At 45.8% G+C, this 22,364-nt stretch overlaps 1 protein-coding gene across 10 annotated transcripts in view; it reads left to right on the plus strand.

The window, feature by feature from the left end:
- The window catches only part of mcf2l2 (MCF.2 cell line derived transforming sequence-like 2), a 313,022-nt gene that overhangs the window by 190,694 nt on the left and 99,964 nt on the right, over positions 1–22,364 (plus strand). For all 10 annotated transcript variants that reach the window (XR_013886328.1, XM_080185718.1, XM_080185715.1 and 7 more), the window contains one exon: positions 17,005–17,071. Coding sequence is in view for 9 of the 10 variants with exons in the window: in XM_080185718.1 (XP_080041844.1) it covers positions 17,005–17,071 (67 nt within the window). In the remaining variant the exon portion in view is untranslated. The remainder of the gene's footprint in view (positions 1–17,004; positions 17,072–22,364) is intronic.

The raw sequence follows: 22,364 nt of genomic DNA on the forward strand, positions 1-22,364 counted from the left end.
CCCGCTGTCGAGTTGCAACTCGACTTACAGCAGCAGCACAAGCCAGCACGTGGAAGCACAGCTCCACTTCCTAGCAAGTCATACCTGGCAGTCCCCTGCCCCTACAAACAGGATCTTTCCAATTCTGTGCAGAACGGTCCACCAAGATCCTCTAGCCTATGTTCACTTAGCTCTGCAATTTTCCCTCCTTGCATTTCTTCTTCTGAAACAGAATTTACCGTTTCTCACCAATCCAAAAGATTGACAGTTTAAAAAGCTCCCACCACCCATCGCACGTTTTTAAGCCGCTGCATATTTCTCACCTTAAAATGTTTCCGATAAATCGTACTACGGTACCAGATGAGGTTGAGAACCTATTTCTTAACCACTGATGAAATGCTTAAAATACTGAGTCCAAAACGATTTGGGGGTGGGGGTGGGGGAAGCGTCCTTTCTTTGTGAAAGTGCAAATTTGCAATGTTTTGGAAACAATTTATTTTGGTGTTTATATCCTTACTGAATTACCCATTGAAAATCAGAAGAGAGGTTTATGGAGGTAATTCCAGATTTTAAAGCCTATACAGATGAAGGCATGACTACCAGGGGACAGGAGCTAAGGAAGTGAGAATGCCCAGAAAGCAGAGGTGGACTTGCAATTTGTGAGCCCTCGGGCCCTCGCCTTCATTTCTGGGCCCTCACAATGATGTCAATGCCACCCCCATGATGTAATGCCCACTCCAATGATGTCTCAGAGTTTCAGTTTCAAGTAAGTTAACTTCCTTATATCTTCTGACAAAATCAAAGAAGTTTTCTTTGGTACCTTTCGGCGCTTTTATTCTAATCCAAAAAAAAATTCAAATGAAGTCCAATCATGGTGCCCACGTGAGGGACAAACCAGATCCAAGCTGACAAGAGGTTGCACCCCATCTTGTACTCGATCAAACATAAGAACATAAGAAATAGGAGCAGGAGTAGGCCATCTAGCCCTTCGAGCCTGCCCCTCCATTCAATAAGATCATGGCTGATCTGTCGTGGCTCAGTTCCACATTCCCGCCCTCTCCCCATAACCCTTAATCCCCTCTCTTATCAAAAACCCATCAACCCGCGTCTTAAAAATATTTAGCGAGGTAGCCTCCACCACTTCAATGGGCAGAGAATTCCAGAGATTCACCACCCTTTGAGTGAAGAAGTTCTTCCTCAACTCCGTTCTAAACCACCCCCCCCGCTTTATCTTGAGGCTGTGCCCCCTAGTCCTACTGTCCTTTCTGAGCGGGAAGAGTCTCTCCACCTCTATCCTATCCATCCCATTCATCATCTTATATGTCTCAATGAGATCTCCCCTCATTCTTCTAAACTCTAACGAGTACAAGCCTAGTTTATTCAGCCTCTCCTCATAGCTGAACCCCTTCAACTCCGGCATCAGCCTAGTAAACCTCCTCTGCACTCCCTCCAAGGCCAAAATATCCTTGCGTAAGTACGGCGACCAAAACTGCACACAGTACTCCAGCTGCGGCCTCACCAATGCCCTATACAGCTGCAGCAAGACCTCCCTACTTTTATATTCAATCCCCCTCGCTATGAAGGCCAGCATCCCATTTGTCTTCCTGACCACCTGCAGGCTGGGTTTTTGCGACTCATGCACAAGGACCCCGAGGTCCCTCTGCACCGTCGCCTGCTGCAGTTTTTTGCCACGTAAGTAATAGTCCTTCCTACCATTATTCCTACCAAAGTGGACCACCTCGCACTTGCCAACATTAAATTCCATTTGCCAGTTCCTGGCCCATTCGCCCAGCCTATCTAGATCCTTCTGCAGACTCTCCACACCCTCCGCACAATTTGCCGTTCCACCAATCTTGGTGTCATCAGCAAATTTTGACACCATACACTCGGTTCCCTCCTCCAGATCATCTATATAAATGGTAAATAGCTGAGGCCCCAGCACCGACCCCTGGGGCACTCCACTAGTCACCAACCGCCAATCCGAATAGCACCCATTGACCCCCACTCTCTGCCTCCTATTTGACAACCAGTCCTCTATCCACGGTAACACCTACCCCCAACTCCATGTCCCCTGACCTTCTGCAATAACCTCTTGTGAGGTACCTTGTCAAACGTCTTCTGAAAATCAAGAAAGACCACATCCACCGGCTCTCCTCTATCCACCGCCCTAGACACATCCTCATAGAACTCCAGTAAATTTGTCAGACACGCCTTCCCCTTAACGAAACCGTGCTGCGTCTGCTCTATCAAGCAATTCCCCTCAAGATGCCTCGCAACTTCCTCCTTGATGACGGATTCTAACATTTTACCTACAACAGACGTTAAACTAACCAGCCTATAATTCCCTGCCTTTTGCCTGGCACCCTTCTTAAACAACGACGTAACATTAGCCGTTTTCCAATCTTCCGGCACTTCCCCGGAATCCAGCGACGTTTGGAAAATAACCACCAAGGCATCCACTATCACCTTCGCCATTTCTTTCAGAACCCTCGGATGCATTCCATCCGGTCCTGGGGACTTGTCCACAATCAGTCCCTCCAGTCTGTCGAGCACCGCCTGTCTAGTAACAATAATGTCATTGAGACCCTCCAGTCCTACCACCTTTCCATCTCTAACACCTGGCAAATTATTCACGTCCTCCTCCGTGAAGACTGAAACAAAAAAGTTATTCAAGACCTCAGCCATTTCCCCATCCCCTACCACTAAGTCCCCCTTCTCATCCTCTAAGGGTCCAACGTTCTGGTCCAAACCAGACCCAAGCTGGCAGGATGAAGCATTAAAGTCCCTCCCGGGCTTGATCTCTGCTTCATCTTAGCCAAAAGGCTGAAATTGCTTTGAAAACTTGCATCAGGTAAAGCCTCAGTTTAATCTCATTGGCTACCCTGACCCTTTACTCTAGCTTGGGCAAACCACGATCGCACACCCCAAGTGCATTGGGCTAGCCTCGAGCCCTGCCTGATCATGGTTTCACCCCTGCCAGGTTATTGCTATAAATTCATATCAGTTCGGTGTCCAATGAATCCAGGTCCAATACGGCTTTGTCTGGCAGGATTCTCTTCTTTGCCCAAGAGGGGACTCTCTGAAGGAGATTGATGAGCAGTGGTGATTAGAACTATCTGCATGTGACCAGCAGCAATTATATCAGACTAGCAAATGGTCCCTTTTGAAAAATCAGAACTTAAGCAAAAGAATATGGAAGAGGGACAGATTTTTAAGATTTTTGTGCTTTATCCCTTGTTGGCATGACAATTTAGGTAGCTTTTCTGCTACATTTTTCTTCACAGCCTTGCTGCTGGTTCAGACTGGCTATGGTTTAGCTTTGTCCTCACCAGCCAGCCTTCCTCAGCCCTGCCCTGGTGTCAAGTTACTCCTGCTGTTGCTCCCTCAATGACCATGCTCGGCTCACTGCTAGCTCAGGCTGCCTGCCTGGCTATCTGACCTCTTGCTTCACCCTCAGTTGCCCAGCTCACCTTAGCCCTGGCCTAGGGGTCAAGTCACCCCATTGCTTCCCTCGACAAGCGCCAGCGCCTTCTCCTCAGCCCTCACATCTCACCTCAAGCTCGATGACTTTGCTGTGCTGGCTCCGGCTACTTGCCTGGCTATCTGACCTCGCCTCACACTCAGTTGGCCAGCTTCCTCATCAGTGGCCTGGGAGACAAGTTGCTCAGTTGCTCCCCTCGATGATAGCTGTCACCTCCTCCCAGGCCCTCGCATCCCTCAAGGTCAATGACCCTGCCTGCCTATCTGGCCTCCTCAGCCCTGGATCAGAAACCTGACTGCTGTTTTTTTAAAAACACTTTTAAGGAGATCTTCGCTACTGCTTTCTCTTCCTCCATGTCATCTTCACATCTCAACTACTTCAGACAGTGTTTTCCAGCTCTAAGGGGACTTGACCAACCAGAGCCCAGTGTTGCTCTGCATTGTCTGCTGATAGGCTCATTTGTATTTCTTGAGCCTATCAGAACTTGAGCCAAGTTCTGAGCTATCAGTCTCTGACTGGTGTCCCCATAGCCATCCGCTAGCATCATCCATTGGCTGGGCCCTTTGCCTAGGCACAATGTGTTTCAGTGTAAATCCACCTCTGACACAAAGCTAGAGTTGGAGAACACAAAGTTGTAATGGGATGCAGGATGTTTCAGAAATTAGAATGGTGAAGCTGTGAAGGAATTTGAACTCAAGGGTAAGAATTTTAAATTGGAGATTTTGGGGGACCGGGAGCCGCTGTATGTCAGCAAGTACAGAGATGAAGGGTGAGAGGGATAGTAGAGATTATGATATACGGAGCAGAGTTCTGGATGCGCTGAAGTCTATGCAGGATGGAGGATAGGAGTCCAATCAGAGAGTTGGAATAGTCTGGTGGTTCAATATCTCATCAGAATTACGGCAACTCTAGAGCACAATAATCTTTCAGTATTATACCTATGTTTCAGTCTGGATATTGGGCTCAAGTCTCTGGAATGGAGATTAAAAACCCTGCTGGCTCAGAGATGACCAGTATTGCCAAACTAAAGTTGATATGAAGCCACAACTTATTTCTTGGCAGCAGAATAATTTTGAAATGTGTTGTGTATTGAACACTGCATTGTGTGTTTTGTCCACTTAAGGCTTTTTTTTATTCCTGGGATGTGGGCAATGTTTGTTGCCCATCCCTCATTTGTCCCTGAAACATCTTGCTGGGCTATATCAGAGGGCATTAACAGTCAGTCATATTGCTGTGGGCCTTGAGTCACACTTAGGCCAGACCAGGTAAGGATGGAGAGTTTCTTCTCTGAAGGACATCAGTGAACAATATGGTTTTTTTCACAACAATTGATGATAGTTGCTATGGTGACCATTACTAAGTCACCATTGCTTTGTTTTCAAGATTTATTAACTGAATGCAAATTCCACTAGTTGCTGTGGTAGGATTTGAACCTGTCTCCTCAGAGCATTAACCTAGACCTCTGGATTACCAGTCCAATGGCATTACCACTCTGTCATTACATTTCCCTGTAACACATGTACCAGCAGAGGGAGTCTGGAGGCAGAATAAAGGAATCCGTGTTTTGTAAGCATGTGCTGCAGTTCTGATTCATATTGAATCTTGCTAAATCTTACTATTTCTTCCCAAGAACTACACAAAACTCTTTTCAGAAATATTCAAAAATCATTAAAAAATTCAGTTAAATTATAGATCAGAAGATTGTTTTCATTTCCATTCCAGCTGGCATCTTCATATCCTATGATAAGAACATAAGAACATAAGAAATAGGAGCAGGAGTAGGCCATCTAGCCCTTCGAGCCTGCCCCGCCATTCAATAAGATCATGGCTGATCTGTCGTGGCTCAGTTCCACATTCCCGCCCTCTCCCCATAACCCTTAATCCCCTCACTTATCAAAAACCCATCAACCCGCGTCTTAAAAATATTTAGCGAGGCAGCCTCCACCACCTCAACGGGCAGAGAATTCCAGAGATTCACCACCCTTTGAGTGAAGAAGTTCCTCCTCAACTCCGTTCTAAACCGCCCCCCCTTTATCTTGAGGCTGTGCCCTCTAGTCCTACTGTCCTTTCTGAGTGGGAAGAGTCTCTCCACCTCTATCCTATCCATCCCATTCATCATCTTATACGTCTCAATGAGATCTCCCCTCATTCTTCTAAACTCTAACGAGTACAAGCCTAGTTTATTCAGCCTCTCCTCATAGCTCAACCCCCTCAACTCCGGTATCAGCCTAGTAAACCTCCTCTGCACTCCCTCCAAGGCCAAAATATCCTTGCATAAGTGCGGCGACCAAAACTGCACACAGTACTCCAGCTGCGGCCTCACCAATGCCCTATACAGCCGCAGCAAGACCTCCCTACTTTTATATTCAATCCCCCTCGCTATGAAGGCCAGCATCCCATTAGCCTTCCTGACCACCTGCTGCACCTGCAGGCTGGGTTTTTGCAACTCCTGCACAAGGACCCCGAGGTCCCTCTGCACCATCGCCTGCTGCAGTTTTTCGCCACGTAAGAAATAGTCCTTCCTACCATTATTCCTACCAAAGTGGACCACCACCACCACACTGCTTCATATGTTTCTAATATATTCCTCCAAAGTTGAAAGATGAAGGTGTGAGAAGTCATGAGAAAACCAGTGTCTAGATCAATCCTGTTCTGGACAGGGGCAACTTCAAAACAGCTTACAACACCCAAAAGTTTAAAATCAAGCAGCAAATGTCATCTCTCACAAATCTGCTGCAATAGGTGTTGATAATACTGGGAGAAGGCGTTGCAGGAGTGAGCAGGAAGAAACTGTTGAGGTCGGGGCTGAAGGGCCGTAATAGATCAGGTGGTTGGGACTTGTGAGCAAGTAAGCAGAAGGATGGGAGCTGGAGCTTGAGAGAGAGCAAGTAGAAATATGATGAAGGCAAGCCTGTGTGGGAGTATTTGCATATGGACACATGGGGAGAGATTTTCCCAAAAAAATTCTAAGTGTCAAATTCACGCAAAAACAGAAGTAAATCCCATTGTTTTTTCAGTAAGAGTTTCAAAATGGATCGCCCACGTTCTGTGCACTGCAGAGTGCACTAGTGTGAATCACGTAAAAATTCAGTGGACTATTCCCACTGCCAAGGCTGACAGCATAGTGCTGAGCGGGCCACTGCGCATGTGCCAATCGATTAGGACTGGGATCAGAGCATACATAGTGGCCCTGCATTACCAGCCTCCCAATTGCTGGGCTGCTCCTCATCATGGCCCTCCAACTCCCCCACAGCCCAAATGTTGGCCTCATGGACATGTCCGGGCCAGCCTTGACCTCACCCGACTGCGGCCTGCCTTGATCTCCATCCCCCCACCCTGGTAGCCCCAGTCTCCTCACTCTACCCCTCCCCCCCCACCCACAAGCCAGCAGCCCCAACCTCCCCCCTACCTCCTGCAGTCCTGACCTCACACTGGCAATCCTGACTCCCACCCACTGTCCCGACAGCCCCCAGCAGGCCGACCCTCCCCCCAAGCCCCCAATCCCAATGCCCAGCCCGATCACTGGCCTCTTTCCCTCTGTCACTGATCACAGTGCAGAGTGGCAACGGGACCCCCTACCCCCACCGATCACCCCCATCAAAAGGCCCACCCAACATAAGACCCTACCCCCATCAGGCCCTGCCTTCTTGGCACTGCCCACTGCCTGATGGGCAGTGCTGAGGTGCCCCCAGGCTGTCACCGCCAAGATGGCAATGCCCAGGGGGCAATACCCATCCCCTGACTCTCTGGGAGGGGCCTCAATGGCCCCCCCCTTCACTCCAGTGGGGCCGGGCCACCAGCTGCAAGTTGGTAGGGAGCTATTGTAAACCCCGCTGAAGCGAAATACTCCTGGCAGGGAGGGGAAGAGGCTAGCAGGCCCGGAGATTTCAGTCCTGGGCCCGCTAATGATATTTAAATTGTATTTAAATGCTTGTTTAAATAATTTATGCAGGTCTGTGCCAATTTCTGGCATGGTGATGTCCGCCCCAGAAATCCGGCTGACAGAGACTTGCAGAGGCCGTGGCACCCAATGAGAAGCCCGTGAAATGGCCTCCATTTGGGTCTCCCAATCCACTGTGCTGCTAAAGAGGCGGGCTGGGAGAATCGCCCCCATGGCGTGGCCGTGGGCATTGGAAATTTCAATGTTGGTGTCTTGTCAAGCAATTGTGAGACTATGGGACCTGGTAGTGGAACAAACAGCTCTGAGACCACTTGGAAGTTAGGCTTGAGGCACTCAGGATACGGGCGCAGGGACAGCAAAGGTAAATTTAAGAGCTATTTGTGAGAACATCTGCGGTGAGCACGGGGACGAGGAACTTTCAAGGTGGATATGGACGTTGGGAGATCTCATTGAGTGTGAACCTTGGACGTTTTTGCAATAAATGTGTGAGTGAAAGAGGAACAGTTGTACTTGGGAGTATTTGATGAAATTTAGGGCCTGCTATTATCATAAAGGAAGTGAAGCCAAACCAGCCAGGTAGAGCAAGCTGCAGAGAAAAAAAAGGACCCTGGTCATTTGGGTGAGGTACAGAAACAGAGAACAGAGTAATGCACCTTTTGGGGGAGCAGGCAAAAAGGGGGAGGAAGGCTTGGAGTTACCCAAGGTAAAAGCACTTCAGAAATGAGCAGCAGAGTGTGGCGTTGTTTGGAAAGAAAGCATTCAAAATCAGGGGTTGTAAGGAAAAGTAAGGAGAATGGGGATGAGAAAAATATCAGCTATGATTGAATGGTGGAGCAGACTTGATGGGCCGAGTGGCCTAATTCTGCTTCTATGTCTTGTGGTCTTATGAAAGATAGGAACAGGCCCTGAAATTACCCATTAGATGTAAGATCATGACTGCAAAGCTCAAGCGCTCACAAAGGAAGTCACTTTACCACACTTTGCACAGATGTCTTGGTCATCAGAACAAGAGAGTATGGGACTCAGCATGGGAGCGACCAGAGAAACAAAGAGTTCAAAACCAATCAGGAATGGAAAGGAATAGTACTTTAGCGAAGGATGGCTAGAGAGGGAGAGATTGAGGTTGCAGTGCAAATGTAAATATTTGTCCCTGAGATCTACATGATGATCATGCATGCATAGTCACATAGTTAAGATGGGGCAATAGTTCTCATTTTCTGAAATTAGCTTCAGAAGCTGATTTGCAATGAACATTCTGATTTGCCATAAGGTGGGTGACGAATGAGATAGGAGGTGTGTTGTTGTTATGGGTGTTGCATTCCTGCAGCAGCTTAGTAAAATGGCTGAGCATTACCTTCTCATGGCCAATATATGCTGGCCTTGCTAATAATGCCCATACTAAGAATGCTTATTTTTCACAAACTGTTGCATGTTTCCACCTGTTCCCAAGCAAAAGTACTCTGCTGCTCCCTTTAGGGAGGTCCCCAGAAATGCATAAGGAAATATGCATCACTGAGGACAGAAGAGAGAAAATTGGCCCTGATGTGTTGCTTAAGGTATACCAAGGAAAGCCTTAAAGTGTTAGAGGAGGAAGAAGTAAAGAGATATGGAGAGAGAATTCCAGCTCTTAGGGCCTAGGATACTGAAGGCATGGTATTCCATGATGGAGCTATTAAAATTGTGTGGTCAAAATTAGATGTGTGAAGATATCTGTGAGAGTTGTGGGACTTCTGGAGATATAGATGTAGTGAGAGAAGAGGGGTAAGAAAACAAAGATGAAAATTTTAAAAGCAAGAACGTGCTTTTCCAGGAATCAATGTGAGTCAACAAACACAGCATGTCTATGTCGCCTCATCTCATGGTTTAGCTAGCACTTGATGCAAAAACAATCTGTAGGCGTGGCCCATGCCATCACAGTGGTGAGGCAGGGCAGGAATCTCTGATAAAAAACAAAGCACGCACCTGTCCATGTACATGGAACCTCCCTGCCTCCGCACCCCCCCCCCCCACACACACACACACACACACACACACAGGGGGAAAACCCCATCCCATAGATACAACAGCCCCCCCAATGGAGTTCCCCAGTGGGTCTCCCCCTTGCCATTACCCCCAGCACTGCCTCTTGGCACCTCAATACTGTCAGAAGACAGTGCCAAAGGACAGTGCCAGGGTACTGCCCGCGCATTTCCCTTCCCCCTGGGAGGTATAGTTACCAGTGCATTCCCAGTGAGTTCCCTTTGCCTGGTTCAAGTTTTAGAAGACCTGTAGTATTCCTTGCTGAAATAAGAGGGACAATACAGTGGGAAAGCATGCCAATTATATTTAAACTTATGGAGGAGAGATTTCCCAATATTCCTGGGCGCCCGGTGGAAGGCAAATATGGGCAGAAAATCCCAGCTAATGTCTGTGGTCTTCTCTATATCTAATTGGAATACAATGCTGCTAATTCTGTACTGGATGTCAATTAAGTAGGCTGATAATTTAACAAGCGTGATGGAGTCAAGAGAGATTCTGGTGATTTGGAGCTGAGTGTCAGGAATCTGATGAGAGCAATCCCACCCAGTCGGACAACAGTGGAGAGGATTGGAGGAGGTTGGTGTGATGAACACATTGAGAGGATAAGAAAGAATATTTTGTCTTTGTCATATTCGCATAGGATATCATTTGTGACTCTGATTAGTTTGGTACTGTGGCAGGGATGGAAACCTGATTAAAACATGGGATTCCGAGAAATATAGACACAGGTTTAAGAGGAGACAAAACAGTCAAGGACTTTGGAAAGTAAAGGGGGTAGGGCAAGGAGAATGGTGTGAATGGTTGTTTTTTAGCAGAGAATACTACTGTTGGGCATTCCTCTAATCCTCACTGCTATGACAATTGTGAATAAGAAGCATCTTTGGAGGTGCTTTGTTTAATTCTGTGAACTCCTGAGAGGAAGTCCCAAAGTTGCAGAGGTATTTAAGACAGCAGCACCAATGAGGCATATCAAATTGAAGCCCCATGAGATATCCAGGAGATGTTTGTTTATAAAAGAAATCAGGCAAGTTCTTTACAGTGCAAGGTTATGATAAATTATGGTAAATGTCATTAAAATTGCATGTCCAAGTTATGATTTGCATTGTTGATCATTGTCATACGCACATAAGAATTCTGGACCTGTATAATTTTGCCACTTTGTCATGGGTGGATGGGTTTTTGATAAGCGAGGGGATTAAGGGTTATGGGGAGAAGGCGGGAAAGTGGAACTGAGCCACGACAGATCAGCCATGATCTTATTGAATGGCGGGGCAGGCTCAAAGGGCTAGATGGCCTACTCCTGCTCCTATTTCTTATGTTCTTATGTAACATCACAGGTGACCATGCAAACCTTAACCTTAACCTGGTTCCAATGAAGAGGCATTGAAGTTCCATGGGTAGACTGAAGAAACTGGGGCTGCTTTCCTTAGGGCAGAGTGGTTAAGATAAAATTTGTGGAGATATTTAATATCATGAAGGGTTTAGAAAGAATAAATAAAAACTCGGGCTGCAAAATTTTACTCTGTAGTGCCAGTAAATTCGGTGCTATGGGTGCCAGTTCTTGCACAAATTGATAGTCATCCCTTGCCTGATCATGTCCAGTGTTGCTTAGAAACATAAAAACATAGAAACTAGAAGCAGGAGTAGGCTACTCGACCCTGCGAGCCTGCTCCACCTTTCATTTTGATCATAAGAACATAAGAAACATAAGAAATAGGAGCAGGAGTAGGCCATCTAGCTCTTCGAGCCTGTCCCACCATTCAGTAAGATCATGGCTGATCTGAAGTGGATCAGTTCCACTTTCCCGCTTTCTCCCCATAACCCTTAATTCCCTTGCCTACCAAAAACCTATCTACCCATGTCTTAAATATATTTAGAGAGGTAGCCTCTACCACTTCAATGGGCAGAGAATTCCAGAGATTCACCACCCTTTGAGTGAAGAAGTTCCTTCTCAGCTCTGTTCTAAACTGCCACCTCCTTATCTTGAGGCTGTGCCCTCTAGTCCTGCTGTCCTTTCTGAGCGGAAAGAATCTCTCTACCTCTACCCTATCCATCCCCTTCATTATCTTATACATCTCTATAAGATCCCCCCTCATCCTTCTAAACTCCAACAAGTACAAACCCAGTCTATTCAGTCTCTCTTCATAGTCCAACCCCCTCATCTGTGGTATCAGCCTAGTGAACCTCCTCTGCACTCCTTCCAAGGCCAAAATATCCTTGCGCAAGTGTGGCGACCAAAACTGCACACAGTACTCCAGCTGCGGCCTCACTAGTGCCCTGTACAGTTGCAGCAAGACCTCCCTGCTTTTATATTCTATCCCCCTCGCTATAAAGGCCAGCATCCCATTCGCCTTCCTGATCACCTGCTGCACCTGCAGACTGGGTTTTTGCGACTCATGCACAAGGACCCCCAGGTCCCTCTGCACCATAGCATGCTGCAGCTTTTAGCCCTTTAAATAGTAATCCCTCCTATTTTTATTCCTGCCAAAGTGGATAACCTCACACTTGCTAACGTTGTATTCCATCTGCCAAGTCCTCGCCCACTCGCTCAGCCTATCTAGATCCCTCTGCAGACTTTCCACACTCTCCGCACAATTTGCTTTTCCACTTATCTTTGTGTCATCAGCAAATTTCGACACCCTACACTCAGCCCCCTCCTCCAGATCATCTATATAAATGGTAAATAGTTAAGGCCCCAGCACCGATACCTGCAGCACTCCACTAGTCACCAACCGCCAATCAGAATAGCACCCATTGATACCAACTCTCTGCCTCCTATTAGACAGCCAATCCTCTATCCACGCTAACACCTTACCCCCAACTCCATGCCCCCTAACCTTCTGTAACAACCTTTTGTGCGGCACCTTATCAAACGCCTTCTGAAAATCAAGAAACACCATATCCACCGGTTCTCCTCTGTCTACCGCACTAGACGCATCCTCATAGAATTCCAATAAATTCGTCAGACACGACTTCCCCTTAACGAATCTGTGCTGCGTCTGCTCTATCAAACAATTCTTCTCAAGGTGTCTCGCTATTTCTTCTTTGATTACGGATTCAAACATTTTTCCAACAACAGACGTTAAACTAACCGGCCTATGATTACCTGCCTTTTGCCTGCTACCCTTTTTAAACAGCGGCGTAACATTAGCCGTTTTCCAATCTTCCGGCACTTCCCCAGAATCCAGCGAGGTTTGGTAAATAATCACTAAGGCATCTACTATCACCTCTGCCATTTCCTTCAGAACCCTGGGATGCATTCCATCCGGTCCTGGGGACTTGTCCATATCAGTCCCACTAGTCTGTCGAGCACCGCCTCTCTAGTGACAGTAATCGCATTCAGGCCCTCAACTCCTACCATCCTTCTATCTTTAATACCCGGCAAACTATTCGCGTCCTCCTCCGTGAAGACCGAGGCAAAAAACTTACTTAAGGCCTCAGCCATTTCCTCATCCCCCACCACTAAATCCCCCCTCTCATCCTCTAAGGGTCCAACATTCAGTCTTTAATGATCATGGCTGATCATTAAAATCAATATCCTGATCCCCTTCCCCCCATATCCCTTCATCCCTTTAGCTCCAAGAGCTGTATCTAATTTGAAATCACACAATGTTTTGGCCTCAACTACTTTCTGTGATAGTGAATTCCACAGATTCACTCCTCTCTGGGTGAAGAAATTTCTTCTCACCTCAGTTCTAAAAGCTTTATCTCAAACTATGACCCATAGTTCTGGTCTCCCCCACCATCGGGAACATTCTTTCTGAATCTACCCTGTCTAACCCTGTCAGCATGTGCCAGAAGTATGCCAAGCGGCTAGACTATGATGACAATCAGCATCTAACACTGATTTAGAGTCTAATCTGCTATTTTGGGCAATGCCAATCAAGTTAATACCTTTTTAAAACATACATTAAACAATGTGGGGTCCCTCTATCAGTGCTTTTTAAAGACATCACCATCCAACTAGCAGATCAGCTGCTTTTTAACTATCTAATTGCTCATGCAGGGTTTGTAGAAGTATGGGATTGTTGGGAGAATTGTGAAAAGTTGGTTAAGTCTTTAGGAAGATGGTGCTGGACATTGAGTAGGCATTGTGTACTTCTGAAAGGCTCTGAGCATGCCAGTTTCTCTCAGTCATGGTGTGACATAGGTACAGTTCCTCTTGCACTGCAGCATCAGAGGGCAGAGACACCAAAAAAGACAAGTCGAGGGCAGAGAGAACTCTGAAGGAGGACTTTGTTACATAGGGTCTTCACGGAACACTTCTCCTATTTCCACCTACGGCAGGTGTAGGGTTTGTAGAGGCTGCACTTCACCAATGAAGTGGTCAGAGAATTTTGCCACCTCTTGGAAAAGACCTGCAACCACAGAGTAGGGTGAGGGGGGCACTGCCAAAGGGTGCAAAGGTGATTGTAGCCCTGAATTTTTCCACCAACTGATCCTTCCATCGCAAGCGTCTTGCAGCCGACCATCCATTGCTGCATCAGGGAGGTCACTGAGGATCTATGTGCCAGGAGAATGGAGTTCATTGTCATGTTTCTAAACAGAGAAGAGTAGAAGGAATGGAGAAATGGCTTTGCCAGAATCGTAGACATTCCCATGATGCATGGAGCCATCAATTACATGCCTGTGGCTTTACTGGTGTTGCATTTCAATGTAACAAATTACAAAAGGGTACTACTATCCATTCAATTTGTGGCCACACTGAGAACACCTTGCTGGTGAATGCTTGCTGTTCTGGTGTAGCCAAGATGTTTTCATGGTTATGCACCAGTCTGCAGTTGCAACAATCTTCCCAGCCACGACAAGATCAACTCTCCACTGGCTGGTGACTTCCCTCTGCAAGCACCTCACATGTGGCCAACACTCAAGGAATGAGAGCCATGTTGCCACAATGAACATCATCAAACAGACGGGTGCTGAATTAACTGCTGTATTGCCTTGTACACTCAGGGGCAGCCCTCTAGTACTGGCTGGAGCAGGTGTTTACTACCTGACCAAAGTGAGGGCACAATCCTTGCCACAAAGCATTGGGCAACCAGATCAGGAGGAGGAAGATGAGGAGTAGGAGGAGGAGGAGGGAAAGGGCCCACACTTCTAGTTTCTGGATGGGCTTTCCACAAGTGCATCATTAGCCTCTGATTCATCTGAATGAAACTCAACGTTCACATTGCTCAACACATCCTTGCCTTAGTATCACGCTGTTAGAGTCACTGCATCCTCTTAATCACAATCTGAAACAAAAGACAACCAACATATCTCATGTGTGGGTGATTTGTTAAGTGCAAAATCTTTCAAGTACAAGTGCAGTAGCATCAATGGGCCGACTTGTGCACAGTTTGTGCAGGAAGTTTCAAGTTGCTGGGCAGCCATATAGCTTAGGGAGGGAAATTGAAAATAACCACACCACACTAACTTTATCCAATGACTCATCCAGTAGTTCATACAATACTCAACTAATGGCCCTTGTGTATTTCCTTAGTATCTGTCTTGCTGGTCCCTTTGTGTAGCATGCTCCATATGCTAACCCAGCGTTTGCAGCACAGTTGTTAGAAAGTTGCTGACTTTCGAGTGTGACACAGTAGATAACTTTGTAGGATGCCCTCCCACAGCTCTCGGCCCAGAAAGGCCAACTTCAGACAGGTATCTGTATATGACCTGTTTGAGAACACAATCCTCACTCACCTGATGAAGGAGCCTGAGACTCCAACAGCTAATGCTGCCAAATAAACCGTTGGACTTTAACCTGGTGTTGTGAGACTTCTTACTGAGGAAACAACATGGCATTGGTAGATAGTCAGTGGTGGGAGAATGATTGCTGTCATACTAAAAGAGGAGCACAGGTTTACCACGGAGCCTCAGTCACTCCCTGGGACGGCATCTGTGGAATCCTAGTAGTGATTGCTACACAGCTAGGACAGCCAGTAAGCCTCTTTCCCCTATGGACATTAATATTGCAGCCTGATGCAGCAGAGTGAGCCGGCACAGCACCAAACTGGCCTTGCATGGCAACAAGTAAAGATCTTGTGGTCTCAGCGTTCCACTGCAGCATTTGGATATTGGGTGGTTTCTGCTCATTTTGCAATGGATGCAGAGACTTCAGCATCAGTAGTGGCATCAGCGTCAGGTCCACAAAACGTCTCAAGGATTTAACCACCACTGGAAAGGTTGGAGTCCAAGAACAGCATGAAGCCTTTCAAGTTGGAGATGGAACCTTTCATCCACCTTGACAATGGAAACAGACCTGCCAATGCATACTATCAAACTTTCTCTGTGTGCCACTCCACTGAGTTCCTGATCTCATGTGTGACCTTACCCTCCTGCGAACTGGCACTTGTGCTGTGCTTCCTTTCTAATCTTGCAGCTGACCATTCCTGCTCATTGACATGCCATGTGTAGATTCTGCCTCAATATAATTCTCTAAAACACATGCACTGCTGGTGCATCAACTACCTCAGTTTGGTTTCCCTGCTGCAACCAAAATGCACTTCCCCTTTAAGGTGTACCACCTGCCTTTAAGTACTGCAGGTCTATTTTAAGCAGTGTTACTCTTTTCATGAACCTGTGTCCCCTGCTTGACATCCACACCTTATTGGGATCATTTCCCTGCCTCTGCTGCATGTATTCCTGGTCCATTGTTGTTTTTTCTCCCTTCCCCTGTTCTCCATAACCTTTATCCTTCTACTTGTCCCAAATCACCTTCCCACTTATTCATTTTCCACCGTCCTCTCTATCCTCTCCTATTCCATCTTCTGTAAGCAAATAAGATTAATTGATTTGACTTTGTTACCTCTTACTTTTACTTTTAATGAAGTCTTATTCATCTTTGATAACCTAAGTCACATGATCAGATAGAGTGTTTATTCTTGTGCTAAAGATGGAAATTAATTCTAATAATAAGGATTTCTGTTCAAACCCCACTGAAAGTTATATTTTGGTTTACCATGAACAGAAACTTATTGAGAGTGGCATTGAGCCCAAGAGAATTATCTAACTAGAAGCCAATGCAGACTCAATGGGCTGAATAGCTTCCTTCTGCACTGTAGGGACTCTATGATCTGGTCTATGATCTGGTCGCCAGGACCTACAGCATACCCTGCCTACACTGTCAGAAAACACGACATTGGAGGGGGGAATCTTGCCCTTGATCTTTGTCCAATCTCTTTCCAAGATGACTTAGTTCAGGCTTCAAAACTGACTTTGGGAAATACAGGGAAAATTAACTCACATGTAATAATGACATTGGGTACTGATGCCACCCACTGCAAGCTTCACAGCTCCAATGCTTCAGGAATTATGGTCCAATGATGAAAAGTTAAATTTGAAGTTGGTTCCCAGAAAGGATCTGTGATTACTGTTAACTTTTGAAAATATTTAATTTCCATTTATCAATCAATCTGACCAGTAGATGTTTGTGAACTGTACACTAAGATACATTGGAATTTATATGATGGCGTTGCTATCTCAGCATTGTGTGATGTTGATAATTGTATCACTGTTATGAAAAGCAAAATGTAGAAGGACAGTGACTAGAATTTCAGTCCGTTGCCTTCTACATAATTATAATTTATTAATGATGTACAAATTATAACACAAAATTTAATACCATTCATCCACTTCCCAGGCATATCATGAATGAACTGATTGAAACAGAACGGGTGTATGTCGAAGAGCTTCTGAACATCATTGAGGTAGGGAAAACGGCTCATTCAAAATTCTGAAAAATGTGATCATGTATTTTTAAGAGCTTTGTTTATCTCAATGTTTCATCTGGATGACAAAACTTATTGTAGTAATATTTGACATGGCTTTCCTCATCAGTAGGATAAACTGAATTTTGACTCAAGTAGGGATCATTGGCACTGCTACCTCACAGCTCCAGGGATCTGGGTTCAATGCTGGCCTTGGGTGACTATGTGGAGTTTGCAAGTTCTCCCTGTGTCTGTGTGGGTTTCTTCTGGGTGCTCCAGTTTCTTCCCACAGCCCAAAAATATGCAGATTAGGTGGATTGACCATGCTAAATTGCCCCTTAGTGTAGGTTAGTTGGATTAGCCATGGTAAATGTGTGGGATTACAGGGATAGGGCGGGGAGAGGGTCAGGGCAAGATACACTGTCAGAGATTCAGTACAGACTTGATGGGCCAAATGGCCTCTTCTGTACTGCAGGGAATCTATGATTCTGTGATTATCCGTTATAAATAGAAATTTTATCTGAACAGTCATTACAGTCAGCTTTTAATATTTCTGAATTATGAACCCTCAGGTATTGTTTGAATGCAGTGAAGTTAAGTGTCCTCCACATATTTACTCGTTAAAAAACCAAACAGCGAGCAGAATTTAAACCAACTTGTCACAGCAGGAAACATAGCAGCCAATCCAAGTTAATCATTGGGAGAGGCCACACACCAGTCTGCCAGTGGAGGGAAAATTTCCCACAATTAGTTCAGAGGTGGGAAAGAGCCAAGGTAATAAATACACCTGCTTGAAGTGGGATGCCAATGAGACTCTCAGTGAATCAATAGAAACCAACTATTCCTGAGCCCACTGGAATTTACTGGTGGCTTCGGAATTAGATGGACTTTCCCTTCCCTCCTGAAGGCCTCCCAGCAAACCCTGTTGGGTTTGGCAGTGGCCTATGGGGGTAGGAGCGTGGGGTGGGGATGTCATCATTGTCAGGTAAGCAGTGCCTGCTTGAAGGATCCAGCATTAGGAAGGGGAGGGTAGACCACTGAAACCCCTTTGCCTTGAACTCCCTGCCCCACTTCCTTGACCCATGTCTGTGACTCCCATCCTGCCGTCACTCATCTGTGTACAGAGATCCAATGATGGTCTCTTGTGAAACCTCCCATGGCTTTTTACCCACTCCTGGTGGGTAAGTGAATTTTGGCTTGAATAGGGGTCATTAGCCCTAGTGCTCCAGCAATGGAGAGCTACCATCTCTGATAGGCTGGCACTTGTGATCCTGGATTCCACATCCTGGGACCTAAATCCTGGGGAACATCCGACACTGGCCACTTAAATGCCTCAGTAAGAAGTCTCACAACACTAGATTAAAGTCCAACAGGTTTATTTTTAAATAATTAAATTTTAAATAAACCTGTTGGACTTTAACCTGATTTTTTAAGACTTCTTACTGTGTTTACCCCAGACCAACACTGGCATCTCCACATCATCACTTAAATGCCTGACAGGCACTTAGTTTAATCAGGCCTCCCCCATGGAAGTGATGCAAGGTTCCCACTGGTTCTCCAACAAGAAGACCCCCTTTGCCAATGATAAATCCGCCCCAGCATATTTTATTATCATTAATAATTGGTCATGGCTTCTTTCACCTATAAATATGTGAAATTAAAAGAGAAATCATAATAGTTTTCTCTTTGATATTACAGTGTTTCTCTTTGAAGCCAGAAATCATTACTGGGAATTAGGAAAGTCATTTTATCTGAGGGTGGAATGGGAACTTCCGTGCAGTTTTTCATCGCTCTGCAGGCTTATCAGTTTTACTCTGTTGCCATGTTTTGTTTCGGACAAAACCAATCTTTGGTAAAGAAGTATTAGTGAAAGTGCATCAAATAGATCTTTACCTTTTCACTGTAACTTATCACCAAATAACTAGCTGGAGGAAATGCAGGAGAAGTTGAATAGAGGCTGTGTAGCACTGTTCTCATGATCAGGAGTTCAGAAAAGTGGCTGAAACTAGCTTCTGTCACACATTCAACATTGCTCTGGTGACTGCTTTAAAACATAACATGAAGACAAACTACATGGTGGCTGTAAATCTAAAATAAAAACATAAACATGCTAAAAGTGGATCAGGGACAGGTAGTTTTGAGGAAGCGGGGGCAGGGTGCTGCAGAGGACTTGGACAGGCTAGGAGAGTGGGCAAAGAAGTGGCAGATGGAATACAAGTGGAAAAGTGTGAGGCTGTACACTTTGAAAGGAGGAGTGGAGGCATAGACTATTTTCTAAAAGGGAAAATGCTTAGGAGATCAGAAACACGAAAGGACTTGAGAAGTATTGTTCAAGATTCTCTTCATGTTAACATGCAGGTTCAGTCGGCAGTTAGGAAGGCAAATGAAATGTTAGCATTTATGTCGAGAGAGCTAGAATACAAGAGCAGGAATGTACTTCTGAGGCTGTATAAGGTTTGGTCTGACCCCATTTGGAGTATTGTGAGCATTTTAGACTGACCCCATATCTAAGGAAGGATGTGCTGGCCTTGGAAAGGGTCCAGAAGAGGTTCACAAGAATGATCCCTGGAAAGAAGAGCTTGTCATATGGGGAACGGTTGAGGACTATGGGTCTGTACTCACTGAAGTTTAGAAGGATGAAGGGGGATCCTTTTGAAACTTACAAGATACTGCGAGGCCTGGATAGAGTGGACATAGAGAGGGTGTTTCCACTAGGAGGAAAAGCTAGAACCAGAGGGCACAACTTCAGGCTAAAGGGATGATCTTTTAAAACAGAGATGAAGAGGAATTTCTTCAGCCAGAGAGTGGCGAATCTGTGGAACTCTTTGCCCCAGAAGGCTGTGGAGGCCAGGTCATTGAGAAACAGATAGATTCTTGATTAATAAGAAGATCAGGGGTTATGGAGAAAAGGCAGGAGAATGGAGATGAGAACAAAATCAGCCATGATTGAATGGAGGAGCAGACTCAATGGGCCAAGTGGCCTAATCCTGCTGTTATGTCCCATGGTCTTTTAGGCAGCATGCAGAGAGAAAACAGGGTTAATGTTTCAGGTTGATGATCTTCCCTAATTCAAACTCTGTCCCTTATAAGCCCACTAGGAAGACACTCCTCAAATAGAGGATTTATGGTCACCACCTGAGAAATTGTGGATTCACCTCCTTCTGCCACCATTTCTCTGAGTCCTACAGTGATTACCACATCTTAGCTGAATCTTTTGGTAAGAATTCACCGCACTTGACCATGTTGCCAAACACTGGAAGATTAAACATGCACAACTCATCAACTATGCTTCCAGCAATCTGTTGTTGCCTTTAATTGTTGTACCTTCCGTGCCCGTTGGGCACCGCAGGGGCTGAGGTGCATTATAGATGCTGACAATCACATTTTGATTTGACGTGTCTTAATTTTCCTTTGTACTTTTGTTTCTGTTCGGGCTGTTCCCCCTTCCTTTTGGGAAACTGCCCCTTTTTCTTTGTCCTAACGTAATATGAGTTTGTTTACTTGGTTTGACCTGAAAGAACCCCCCCCCCCCTTTAATTGTTGCAGTAATTAAATAGCACAGGAACAACCAGGAACACCTGTTTGGTTTATGTAAGATTTAAGTTCCTTCCCCACAAGTCATCATTTATTCAAATCCTAGTTTCTCAGAGTTAACTCACTGATGGTCAGAAATTGCTATAGATTCCATAGTTCAAAACACTAAAGCTAGTTTCAGGAGCACTGTGTTGTTTGTGAACTTAAAGCTTAGGATGAAAATCACTCCAGGTTCCAATGTGTCTGACTTCTGGAAGGTGGCTTTTACCTTGCATTTCTATACAGTATTAATATGCTAATACAGTTCATGTCCAAACGCAACGAGACCTGGACAATATCAAGACTTAGGGTGCGATTTTACCTGCCGTTCACGCCATGCTCCCGCTGCAATGAAGTCAGAGAATTTGGCAGCCACCCAATTCACTGTTCACTGCGGCGGGATGGGAAAATCTTGCCGGTGTGAACGGTGGTAAGATTCCATCCATGGACTGGAAGTGGCAAGTGACATTCATGCCATGCAAGTGCCAGGCAGTTACTATCTCCAGCAAGAAAGGATCTAACCATTGCCCCTTGACACACCAGGGCATTACCATTGCTGAATCCCCCCATTATCAATATCCTGGGGGTTACCATTGCCCAGAAACTGAACTTGACTAGCCATCTAAATACTATGGTGACAGAACAGGTCAAAGGCTAGAAAGCCTGCAGCGAGTTTCTCATCTTCTGGCTCCCCAAAGACTGTCCACCACCTACAAGTCAGGAGTGTGATGGAATATTCCCCACTTGCCTGGATGAGTGCAGCTCCAACATTCAAGAAGCTCAACACCATCCAGGGCAAAGCAGCTTACTTGATTGCTATCCCTTCTACAAACATTCAATTCCTCCATCACTGACAAACAATGAGAGCCACGTGCACAAGTTGCACTGTGGGAACTCACCAAAGTTCCTTCGGCAACACCTTCTGAACCCACTAACATCTAGAAGGACAAAGGCAGCAGATACGGGACAATGGGGCAGCACAATGGTTAGCACTGTTGCCTCACAGCGCCAGTGACCTGGCTTTGATTCCCGGCTCGGGTCACTGTCTGTGTGGAGTTTGCACATGCCCCGTGTCTGCGTGGGTTTCCTCTGGGTGATCCTGTTTCCTCCCACATCCAAAGATGTGGGTTAGGTACATTGGCCATGCTAAAATTGCCCCTTGGTGTCCTGGGATGTGTGGGTTAGAGGGATTAGCGGGGAAAATATATGGGGTTGTGGAAATAGGGCCTGGGTAGGATTGTTGTCGGGGCAGACTCAATGGGTTGAATGGCCTCTTCCTGCACTGTATGGATTCTAAGATACCTACTGGAAATTCCCAACCAAGTCATTCACCATTCTGATGTGGGAAAATATTGCTGTTCCTTTACTGTTGCTGGGTCAAAATCCTAGAATTGCCTCCCTCACAGCACAGTGGACACATGTACATCTCATGGACTGCAGCTGTTCAAGAAGGCAGCTCTCAAGGGCAACTAGCAATGGAGAATAAATGCTGGACTAGTCAGTGACACCCACATCCATAAATTAATTTTTAAAAATTAGGTCAGGAAGAAAATACTTAGGTATTAGATACCACTCTTCTACGAACAATTGACATGGTGATTCAAGGTATAATCTGATTAATAAGCATTTTTCCAAATATCTTATGATGCATTCCTGGCAGATCAAAGGTTGGTGGGTAACTTATGGGCAGAATTTTAGCTGCATCGTGGCAGTGGGAGTG

Source organism: Carcharhinus amblyrhynchos, chromosome 3 (genome assembly GCF_965287045.1).
Source record: "Carcharhinus amblyrhynchos chromosome 3, sCarAmb.v2.hapA, whole genome shotgun sequence".
Taxonomy (NCBI): domain Eukaryota; kingdom Metazoa; phylum Chordata; class Chondrichthyes; order Carcharhiniformes; family Carcharhinidae; genus Carcharhinus; species Carcharhinus amblyrhynchos.